Source organism: Vigna unguiculata, chromosome 7 (assembly GCF_037176805.1).
Source record: "Vigna unguiculata cultivar grain cowpea cultivar isolate G323 ecotype 2 chromosome 7, ASM3717680v1, whole genome shotgun sequence".
In the NCBI taxonomy this organism is placed as follows: domain Eukaryota; kingdom Viridiplantae; phylum Streptophyta; class Magnoliopsida; order Fabales; family Fabaceae; genus Vigna; species Vigna unguiculata.
In genome coordinates this window covers 28038799-28050859 of record NC_140798.1, presented here as the reverse complement: position 1 = coordinate 28050859, position 12061 = coordinate 28038799, and the positions used below count along the sequence as shown (strand labels likewise).

General features: G+C 36.8%; 1 protein-coding gene and 1 long non-coding RNA gene across 2 annotated transcripts; both read right to left on the bottom strand.

The window, feature by feature from the left end:
- Positions 1-390: 390 nt before the first annotated feature.
- Positions 391-7948, bottom strand: LOC146884740 (uncharacterized). Its single transcript, XR_014996561.1, has 5 exons — positions 7293-7948; positions 3576-4602; positions 1084-3287; positions 774-1000; positions 391-688 (listed from the first exon to the last, which is right to left on the bottom strand). It is a non-coding gene; the product is annotated as an uncharacterized LOC146884740 (long non-coding RNA).
- Positions 7949-8692: 744 nt separating this feature from the next.
- Positions 8693-11911, bottom strand: LOC114192417 (DNA-directed RNA polymerase III subunit 1-like). The gene is made up of 8 exons (XM_028082133.2): positions 11855-11911; positions 11670-11736; positions 10849-10986; positions 10563-10776; positions 10158-10251; positions 9677-10082; positions 9383-9476; positions 8693-8988 (listed from the first exon to the last, which is right to left on the bottom strand). The coding sequence occupies exons 2-8, from the start codon at positions 11727-11729 to the stop codon at positions 8984-8986; spliced, it is 1011 nt and encodes a 336-aa protein (XP_027937934.2). The 5' UTR covers positions 11730-11736; positions 11855-11911; the 3' UTR covers positions 8693-8983.
- Positions 11912-12061: the final 150 nt, after the last annotated feature.

Sequence of the window (12061 nt, the reverse complement as noted above, 5' to 3'; positions counted from 1 at the left end):
ATGGAATGTTACAAGTTTTAATAGCAATGAAGTAATTTGAAACATTGTTCCCTACAATCTAAAGTGAATTTTGAACGGCCAGGACCTCGTTTCAAAAGTGTCACTCAGAAATACATATATGGTACCAATAAAAGGCAATTACTGTTACAGGGACATGTTTGTCATTATTTTTCCTTAAAAATGATTTTTTAATCAGTATAAAAATTAGAAGTTTTAATATGAATAAAGTAATTTGAAACATGGTTCCCTGTAATGTCACATGCACTACGAATAGCCAGGACGTGGTTTTTAAAGTGTCCCTAAAAAACACATCTGTTGTACCATAAAAAGGCGGTTACTGGTACAGGCCTTTGTTTCTGTAATTAATTTTCCTTCATAGTGATTATGTCATTTGTGTAGAAATAACAAGTTTTAATAGCAATCAAGTATTTTTAAACATGGTTCATTATAATATGGAGTCTATTGCGTTGTAGCATGAAGTGGTACAAAAAGTGTGGATGAGAAATACATATATGGTAGCATAAAAAGGAGGTTACTGGTATACCGTCCTGCAAAAAAACCAGTAATGATATAATGTCATTGGCAAACAAAGATTTGATATAGACCTGTTGTTTGACAATGTCATCATTTTGGAACTTCATAAGGCTCCCATCCACCAAAATAAGATGCATTACTGTGTACGTAGTCCCTGCAAAATTTGAAAACAATCAGTATATGGTTGTGACTTTATATGGATCTAATTTGCACTTTCAATGTTACTTGAGTACAACCACCTTTTTTAGTCGGTTGTATTGGAAATAGTATTGCCATCGACATTGCTTTGTACAGACGAATAAAAGGACCCATTACCGACTTGTCGCACATGGATATTCAGTATTTCTATCAACATCGTTGAATAGTATTTCAAAGTTAGTGGACAAATAATAGTATTAAATCATACCCATTGAATATGACGTTGTACATCCGTCCAGTCATTCCAAACGTGATTGTTAAGAGTTGGCTACGCAAACAAAGTAATATTCATTAGTTAAATAAACCGCCAAATAATTTTGATAATGATAAAGGATTTAAGGATTTACATACGGTGCTATTGGTGCATATTTCTATCGTGGTTACCACCGACTTCTTTTACTATGAATATTTCTCCACTTTAGATTTCAACGTATGCGGCCTTCCCTTTCATTTTACTACATTTGGGCTGCGGAAAATTGTTGGTTGACATGAATCCAAGGTTGGAAAGGTAGGCTCCATCATTGCGTTAACAATACGAGCATTACTGGACGTACTATTATCCAGCGGGTTTCGACAACACCTCAATTGCTTAAATAGCAATTCCGTTCCAGCTTTTGATTCGCATGCAACATCAGCAATCTGATAAAATTCCTTGCACAATGCCTGGTACCTTTGCATTCTTGGGTCGTTATTGTGGGTGTTGTAAGTTGTCTCATGGAAGTATATCTCCTGCGTATAAGTTTGCTCCACCGCGGGATGATATACTTGTTGGATATCATTGTTGCTTCCTTTTAACCAAGGACAGTCAAACAATGTCTACACATAATACCACGGAACTCAAACAGCATACATGAACAACTTATTGTGGCCGCTTTAGCATCATAATGGACATCATAATATTTGTTTGCACATTTACCGTTCCATAATAACTCTTGCAGGACCACGTAGTTGCATTCAAAACGAGTAGCTGTAACCATTTTGATTGCACAATTCATCTTAGATCGGAATTCCGTTTGTATTTCTACAAAGATGGCATGTGTGTACGCTTGTTGGTATTGTCGTTCAATTAGAGATTAAGTGGCACATGGGATTGTAGTGTTTAAAGATGCAAAGTCCACCTCACATTCTTTTTCAACTTTATGTCTGAGGACATTTTCATACTGTACTACAAACTGTTATAACGTTGTTGTTGAATTGATAAATCCATCAAAAAAGGCATTGAGTCCCTCACTGCGTTGTGTTGTGAACATACCAGCCCAAAAATTTTCTTTCAAATAGCAAGGCACCCACCGTTTTCTCTCTTCGTATAGTGTGGTCCACCAGTCATTGTTATCCAACTCGTGATCATTCAATAATTGTCGCCACCCACTCTCAAAGTCTTGGACACTTAGGGACTCGTACATCAACGTCTTCAACTGCGATTTAATTCTTTTGTAATGAGTATATCCTTGTAACTTTTCAGGAATTTTTTTTATTGTATGCCATAAACACCACCAATGACGGGTATTTAGAAAAACAATTTCAATTGCATTTTGCATGGCCCTGCACTGGTAAGTTAGAATGTCATCTGGTGATTTATCTGACATGCATGTACGTCAATAGTTAAAAAGCCACACAAACGTAGATGTATCTTCAACTAACAACAACCCGCATCGTAGTAATATATACTGACCATGATGATTGACTCCAACAAATGGTGCAAATGACATATCATACTTGTTAGTTAGATATGTTGTGTCAAATGAAACAACATCTCCAAATTCCTCGCATGTTGCCCTACTACGTGCGTCAACCCAAAATACATTTGATATTATATTGTTATCATCGAAGTCAATTTCAAAGAAGAAGTCGTTGTTCATTTTCCTCATGTGAGATAAGTGTGACATCAATGCTTGGCCGTCTCCTTCCTTCCCTAGTGCCCTTCTTTGTCGTCCGATATAATTTCTAATGTCACGCTCCACAAACGGAAGGTTTTCAAATCCACCAACATCACAAACAAGTGATTGGAAGCTTTTATTAATGCATACACCTGCTTCATCATTCATATCCAGTGTTCGCTTCACTTGCATGTTCAATTTTTTGTTGTCGCGAATTATTCTTGACTTCATAGGGCTTAGGTCATGATTGTGATCAAGTATGACATTTCTTATGTGCCACTAACCTGCCTTTTTTACAGCTGTGATCCGTGCACCATAATTTTTGGTTTTTGTTGGTTGACTTTTGAGTTCAGGAGGGATGCTGGACACATAGTTTCCTTCACGACTACAAACTAATTTGACGAAGCATAATTCATTGTCTTCTCCTTTGCTGGAACTTCTCACTCTGACACCAAATGCACATCTAATTGCATATTGCTTGTAAAATTGTTTGACGTTCTCAACGGTTTCAAATATCATTCCAACCTTAGGAACATCATCTAACTCTTTTTGTTCAGTTTGCACAGTAATACAATCCGGTAACGTAACCTGTTGTACTACGTCATCGTTCGATAAACTTATTTTGTCCAGTGAAATGGGATTCATTATTTCCGATGCAGACATGTCACTTTCTTTGCCCTGCGATTTTTAAAAAGAAAACTTGTGCCTTTACAGAACATAAAAAAATAAAGTCGCGTGGTATACATTGTTCGGGGCAAATAACATACAGATTGAAAATAATAAATTGTTAGCTCTGAATCCCGTAATGGTATAAATATTTTAGTTAACTGAAATAAATGATATCTTATCATATGTGTTAAGCAATAAAAGTTTCAATATTTTAACCATGGAAAGGTGGAGTTTGATAATAAGATGGATTTTTGCTGGAGTCAAGTTAGATGAAATGAAATAAATGTGGAGCGTTACCTTTCACCGCTACGGTCTCCGTGCATTCATTACACTTCATGTGTGTTCTATCTGGAGGTTCAACTCATTGCTGTCGTCGTCGGAGAAATAAAGAGGTCTTTAATGATGTTGAGGTAGGTGGAATGATGTCTAGGTAGGTGGAAGACGAAGTAAAAAAGTGGAGCATTAACTCAATGTAACAGGGTACATCAGGAGGGTAGGATGTCTTGCTTCCTCAATACGTTAGCAAAGGGCAATTTCGTCAATCTAAACCGCTATACATTATAATATTACTTTTTTTATATATAGCGGTGGTGAGCTGAACAATTTCACTGCTCATATTCGGTTACAGTAGAGGTATATAAACAACCTTGTATTCCCTAACTATATGCGGTTGGCTTGATTTCACCACATTTTGTTTTTTTCACAACAAGGGTCGAAGTCAGTTATTAAAACACAACATGGAAGCACATGTTGGCGGTGAAAGTGAGATCAACTTCGACAATTCATATCTAGCTGCCGTTTTCAAGGATGGAAAAATGAAGGAATACGATGACGGGGTCCACTTTGAAGGTTCAATTCCTACTTTGTTCTGCATCCCATACCGTTTTACGTTTCAGTTGTTAACTGATTTGGTTACCAAGAGTGTGGACTTAAAAATTGAAGTGCAAATTAAAAGGTTATACTTCAGGTAGCAAACCTTGAATGACAATGGAGTTCTCATGTACCGTGCTATTGAATTAGCATGTGATGAGGATGTGATCAAGATGGTAATGTGTAAGCCTTAATTTCCAATTAACTGTATTATTGAAGTTTTTGTAACTTACACGCGGTCAGCAAATGAAATACTGCAACTGTTACATACAAGTGCTTCTTCGACTGATGGAAGCCCAATGTGTATGGAGAGATGTCAAATGTTAATTTATTATGGAGGAAGACTTCACCGAGCTATTGTTGTAGAATGCCCTTATGGTCATGGGTTAAAGTTTAAGTCCCACACAGTAGTGTCCATGTCCATTCGCGAGAACTGCACCTTCCCTTACCTTGTCTACAAGTTATCGCATGGTATTCATTGTGGAGATCGAAAAATAATCACAGAAATTAGTTATAGACGTGCAGTTAAAGTTATAAAGAACAAACTTTTCCATGACCTTGTTGAGATCAGTAGTGACAATGATATCATCCAAATGATTTAGTGATGGAAAGATGTACAAAAAATAAGGAGAAAAATTATCAGTCCACTAACTGCTGGGTATATCGAACTTTTTATAGAAACGAAGGACATCAAGCAACCTATACCACAGAAATCTTATGAAGACATAAAACCATGGTTATACACAACTCCTTCGGGGGGTTTAGGTATCAAAAGCATGTGGGATTTAAATTGGTGATTGTAGAAGCTTAGAGAAATGTTATTCATAAAAGCGTTTGGTTACTGCAAATTTCATTCCCTTCTTTAATATTGTAACTCCTTTCTACTTTAAAAAAATCAGTAATGAAAAGTTTCGTATTCAATGCCCTTGTTTAATTTAATATTGTATATATTAGTTGGTAATGAAAAATAAACTTCGCACTCCGACCATTGATTGTAATTGAATGACATTAAATTCAAGTATTTAAGACAAACCAAACATTGTAACCCCTATTACAGATGTGCCGAAACCGCAGGAGAACATTAACCCCTCGCATTCAATGCATTGAAAAGGGTTGGACTCTTATAACGTTTTCAACTTTCTCTATTTAATGGGTACCATTTGCGGAAACATCATTATCCCATTCACGTTGAAAACACCCTATAGGGATTCCACTAGGGTTTGAACACGTCAACAACCACGAAGATGGCAGCCTCCGCAAGTATCCCATTCACTCATATACAAGCCAAACATCTAAGAATCGAAATAAAACACCAAACCAGAATGCACACTCGCCCAGCTCTTCACTCAGGTTGAAGGGTCTCACTCAAGCGAGAGGGTCTCTCGCTCAAGCGAGCTCCCTTCGCCTAGGCAAGAGCTCGACACACAAAAACAACACCCACCACGCATTCTCGCTTAGGCGAGCCTCTCCTCGCCTGAGCGAGATGCTCGCTCGCTCAAAAACTGAGTTGGTCACCTGAGCGACCCCTCGCATGAAAAAGGGTCTAGGCGAGTCCCTGCCCACAGTCCAAACCATGCTCAAACGTTCCAAGCTTTCATAACATCACACTAACCACATAATCTTAAAATAAGAGCTGAACAACAGGGAAAAACGAAATACATGTGTAAGTCATAGCTTCCCTACTTGGAAATGACTAGCACAAGACCTTGACTCTAAACAGCGGGACGTGGCAACTCAAGGGATGACTTAAGGAGCTGGAAAAAATAAGAAACAACGGGGATATAAGTTACCCAAAGTAATAATAGCAAGAATACAAGCACGGAAATAGGGAGCACTTACGTAGAAAAGAAAAAGGACTGGTTCGAACTTGCGTGCTCACGGTGGTACCAAACCTTAGCAGAGATAGAAAGACGGCTGCGGCTCTTAGGACAAGGAACAGTTTTCTAAAAGTGAGAAGGAGTGTTAGGGTTAAGGCAGACTTAAGGGGGTTTTATCCTTTGGGCCAGCCCTTAGGCCCACTAGTTAAAAGGCAACCCTTAAAACTTTAGGGCAGGTAGGGGTGTCAAAACGGGCCAGCCCGGCCCGTTTTGACCCGGCCCAATTTTGGCCCGTATTAAACGGGCCGGGCCGGGCTGGCCCGACATGATAAAACGGGCTACTTTTTTGGGCCCGGCCCGCGGGCTGGCGGGCTGGCCCGCCAGTTTTTTCTGATCTGTATACTTTTTGGCCCAATAAGTCAGATTTTAATTTTGAAAATTCATGTGAGTAACATGGGCTCACTTCTCCCCGTCAGAGACAGCCAACCTTTGTGTTATTTCTTTTTTCCTTCACTGATTATTTTTCATTCAATCTTCTATATTCCATTTGTTTACAGGAAACTAAAAGGACAAATAAAATTTTGTTTAAAATGTTCGGAACCCATCCTAAAATGTCTTTCCAACTTAATATCTCACGTAATAATTAAGGAAAACTTGTATTTGTTACTGTCAAAATTTTTAAAATATCCAGAACGAAAAATTCTTTTTTATTTGTTTGAGAAATGGATCTTTTCTTTCTTCTGAAGACATCAAATAATCTATTATTGAAGAACGAATTAGGTGTGAGTTGTATGCCAGCGTAATATAAGGGGTCACGCTCTCTCTTAGGAAAATGCCAAAAATGAGTTCTTGAAAATAGAGTAATGATAAATTGGCTGTATTGCTATTTTTAGTAAAGGAAAGAGTAATTGAAAGGTTTGATAAATGAAAGATAAGAAGAACAAAACAAAGAAAGGAGTCGAAATTGAAATTGGGGGAAACAATGTATCTGTAAACAGCAACACAACACCACTCACTACTTCTTCTTCCACTCCAAAACCCCTTCACACCTCGCCACCCTTAAACCCAGCACCACCGCACCAATTTAGAAAACAACACATCTCGTTGTCTACGAAATTGAAATTGGGGGAAAATTTTAAGCAAGAACAGCACAACAATTACGATTTACAGAATGGGTCCAATCAAACAAGGGCAAATCGTAGCAACAACAACCACACATACACCATAACCTCCAATTTAGGGAAACCAATTTTAGGGTTACGAAAATCATAAATTTAGGTCACAAATCGAAAAAAAAAAAGAACCAGAACTCAAATTACGAACAAACCTATCTTCGCGGTGGTGGTGGCCGTCGGAATCGTCGTGAATCGCAGTCCGATGGTGGCTCTGCGTTCTCCGTTCACTGCGCTTTGCCTTCGTCAATCGCAGTCCGATGGAGACGTCGTGAATGGCCTGCACTCTGCCTTCGTGTTTCCTCGCCAGCGACGTGGGTGGAGGAGAAAGAAAAGTGGGTGGTTTATGGTTTCCCAAAACGCGGGTGGAGTGGAGTGGAGTGGAGGAGAAGAGAAGAGAGTGTGATGTTTGGCCGCGGGTGGTCTCTTTTCTGGTTTCCCAAAACACTGCACTGCACGTGTTTGTGTTTTTTATGTATTAGTAGTAACTCATTCGGCCCGCGGGCTGGCCCGACGGGTTATCGGGCTTGACGGGCCGGGCTGTCTCGGGTTGGCGGGCTGAATTTTTTGACCCGGCCCATGCTTTTTTGGTCGAGCTGGCGGGCCGGCCCGTCGGGCCCGGCCCATTTTGACATCCCTAAGGGCAGGAAATTAGGCCTTACAGCGTTTCCTTCTCCTTCCACTACCAACTTCGCCTTTTTGTACAACAATGACAGTGGGTTCACTGAAAAGAGCACCGCTTGAACAAAAACTGAGGACACCGCTTGGTTGATTGCACAGAGATTATGAACAGAGAAAAAAAAATCAAATCTTTTAGTTTGAGTTTTCCTTCTCAGGTGGTAAATGCATTAGTTACACTTTTCCTTCGCACGTGGTCCATCTTCACGCAGTCGCGGGCCCCACGTCACTGTTTCTCATAACCGTCACTTCGACAGTTTTTTTAAATTCAAAAACATTTTCATTAAATCCACCTATCACTGCCACATAGGCGGATCAAAAACAGGTTAAAGTATCATTTTCCAAAATGTTTATACTTTATTCTAATTCTAATATATTAATAAAAATTAATTTTAAAAATATAAATTAATTAATTTTATTAAAAAGTTATTTATAAACACATTAAATTATTCACGGACTTTAATAATTTTTTTCTTCATTTCTCATTATCTTCCTCTTATTCTAAAGATATTCACTTTTATCTCTATTTTTCTTCAAATCCATGATCTCATCCAAATACATTCTAACTTTAGTACATATATGAAGAAAAATGACTCAGAAATGCAGCCGATTTAAGTCAATCAAACTCTTAACTCTGGTCAACATATTAGCAAGTTAAAATGAAAATCTTAATTTTAATTTGTAACTTAACAGTTTTTCAAATTCTAAAAAAAAATATAAATATTAAAACCAGTAGCACGCCTAATAAAGAGCATTATTGATATGTTCCGGTACTTTTCTTTCTACTCCCATCCTACATATAAATAAAAGATCTATTATAATATAATATTTTATTAGACAAACCGGTGTCAAAATGTATGCTATTTGTAAACAGTGGTGTCAGAAAAATTTTCCCCTAAAGAATGCATCTACTTGCCCAGCTATACAAGAAACCACATCATAAATATTTTCATAATGTTGCAAAGTTCCAAACAATAATGATGAAACTAAATAACCGCGGTTTTCAAACCTTGAATTTAAGAAACAACTGCTCAAATTAATCGTTTCCAAGTTTTTCCTCCATATGCATGTTGGATCCATGCTATCTCTTACCGTGTTAGCATAATGTAAAAACAAATCTTCCATTGATTTAACTAATTAACATGACAAATATCCGGTCTATGCAGTTTTAATCTGCAAAATCAAAATCAGAAAAAAAAATTATAAAATGAAGACCAGAGTTTTTCATCATATTAAACAATTATAAAATAAATTATTGACCAAACATTAAAATTTTCCATGTTTTAGTGCTACCAGTGGTTCACCTTGTTTATATAAAGAAACAAAATCCAAATCAATCTCCAGATACAAAATATTATTGTGTAACAAGAACTCATTATTGCAAAATGGAGAGAGTGAGGACTTGTTCAAACGTTTCATTTTCATAGTTTCATATCCAAGTGAAAACCACATGCTATTAATTATTCTGAATATATTATCTGGTCTCCATAGTTGATGTAATTGAATGAAGTTGTTAATTCAGAATATATTACGCGTAATTTATTCAAATTCAGAGCAAGAACATTACCGTCTAATAAACCAACTCTGTTCGCTTGGCAGTGAAGAAAAAACTCAGTACATGTCAATCCACTGAAAAATGAATTAGCAACAAAACCTCTAGCCTGCATAAAGAGTAGCACATCATTGTTTAATGTAAAGAAACAACTGTAATTGCACCATCACATGATCTGGGCGATTTTCAACAATGGAAATTTAAAACCGAGCAGAGAGAATTGATATTAATAAAAAACTAAGGAAATAAGAAAACCAGTATTAAGATAATCTAAATCAACAAGAACAATTAAAGGTAACAAGAACTTACTGCAGGCGTTTGTGCATTTTTAGGGAAATGAGGAAGGATTCGATCTTCAAACCCATCAACTGACTGTAGACCAAGACAGCCAATCATTTCACCGGTAGAGTTTTTCCATCCACACTGCGACATGACCAATAGAATATTTCTCCAGTGCGTAGTTTGCAAGAAAACCTTCCTGATCACATCACTTAATCCGTTCAATACTTGAGTTATCCGGGTCTCTAATGTTTGAGCAGCATCACAACCAGGTATGAGTTCTAGTTTTCCTTTATTGAAAGCTTCTATGTACTCATCACATTTCCTATAAGCCTCTGAAAGTATTTCCTCTTTCTTCTTAATCACCATCTCATTTGGTGTAATATCATTCATGCCTGTCGCGCCATTGAAATCAAGGATCCATGGCTGACGACATCTGAGTAAAATGGAACCCTAATAATTAATATGCTTTAAATTCAAATATTTCATTTATTCTAACCCATAATTTTACCTCACTTTCGCTAAACGATTCAAGCAAGATGCAGCTGCTTCTGCTTCGCATTCTCTCAGTATCAGAGATAACAGTCCCTCCGTATTACCATTTCCTGATCACGTGCAAAACAAAGTACAGGACATCAACAAAATCCACGCAAACATTAATGGTAAAACTACAGTATGTGTGAGAACGGTGGCACACGGAGTAGCAGAGAAAAAGAGATGCAGAGTCGTGACAAACAGAGAAGCACATAACGTGTTTGATAAAAGAACCTTTTATTAGAAGAGAAAAGACGTATCTCTACAAAAAGTGAGTATATGATATGATACAAAAAAGACTAAGATAGCAAAAACAGAATAGAAAGAAGATATTTAACAGATATCTCTATCAGTATGTGAAGGTAATTTTAGAGTAACTAACCTAAAGTAACCTTTCCAAATTGGCCAGAGATCAACTCACTGTTACGAAAGTAAACAAACCCATCATTCGGGCACAATGTTTTCAATTCTCTTTTCTCCTCATCCACCTTCGTGTATATTTTCTCCTCTACGGTAAGATCCACACAGACTTTCACATTGGCATGTGGGCGCAATAGAATGTTAAATAGCTGCTTACCACTCCAAAGCTCAACAGGCTACAAAGTAATAAAATGGGTAAACAAATGATAGGATCTAGTGCATGTCACATTTATAAGCTTCACTCTCACCTTAACAATTGCAGGAGTTGGCAAATCGACAAGATCCGCGTCATCCAATAGGCACAAGCAACTAAATAAGGCAGAACGGTCATAAAAATTATCTTTTCTGGTCATAACGAAGGAAGACATGTAAAAGTCTTTTAGCATCTGAAAACAAACAAAATTCCAATCAAAAACCATTGTTAAGTTCTTCAAAAGCTTATACCATATACGCAATTCAACACTTCAGATAATATTAATTGAACAATAAGATGCAAACAAACACCAGTTAAATCCTTTTTAACCAAAACCTTCTAATCATGGTCAAGATGGTTTTGATAATTTTGGTCAAAAGATTGATTTCACTTCTGAGTTTTGGTGAGAATTAGTTAGAAAAACACTTGAGAAAACCACTATACAGATATCTTTTCTAAGGTTTACAATTAGTATAAATTACTTCATCTATTAATTTTTGCATTTTTATATCTCAGTTTCTTACCAATTATTTATACTATAATCATATTTGATTTAGATTTCTAGGTTTATTTTGAATGTAAAATAGGATCATATTTGACAACTTATGCAATTGCAATTTTATTTCAGTTATAAGAAATAAACACGAAACTTGAAAAAAAGAAGTAACTTCTTTGCGTTATTGTTTCCATGGGAGATAAAGTAACACTAACTAATATCTGATAACGAGAGAAGGTAAAATAGGATGAAGGAAGTATGAACACGCTAAACAACTCAAAATTAAACACAGACCAAAAGGCTAATTTTACACCCTATGTCACAACTGTTGCATCATGAAAATCATATAAAAATCTCAAAAATACAAAAGTAAAGGGTACCTCGCGTGGAGTTGTGAAATCATCAAGGTTCTTAAAGAAATCTGACATGGAGGCCTTCATGTTCTTTCTGCAATCAATAAACAATAAAGTGACAATCTCTTCTCAATGTAGATGAATCAAACATATTGCGGGAAAGGTGTGCAAGTTAAATTAAAAAACAACAATTTGTGTGCTATCGCACGAACCGCTATGCAAGTAGGAAGACAATGAGCAAATAATCAGAGGAACCACCTGCAGGGTTATTATTTAGGTTTCCAGATAAAAAATATGCATTGCAATCCAGGTATTTACTTATTTATAATTATACTTCAAAATATTCATATACTAATGCTAATATTTACCTCTCAGAATTTTTAATCCATCTTATCATAAGGAAAAAGATACATAGAAAA

Bases quoted from the DNA above. Each gene is read 5' to 3' on its own strand.
- LOC114192417 (XM_028082133.2), bottom strand. From the start codon at position 11,729: ATGAAGGCCTCCATGTCAGATTTCTTTAAGAACCTTGATGATTTCACA. The intron at 10,777-10,848 runs GTGAGAGTGAAG...ATTACTTTGTAG, and splicing joins CAACTCCTGCAATTGTTAAG to CCTGTTGAGCTTTGGAGTGG. The intron at 9,477-9,676 runs GTAAGTTCTTGT...CTCTTTATGCAG, and splicing joins AAAATGCACAAACGCCTGCA to GCTAGAGGTTTTGTTGCTAA.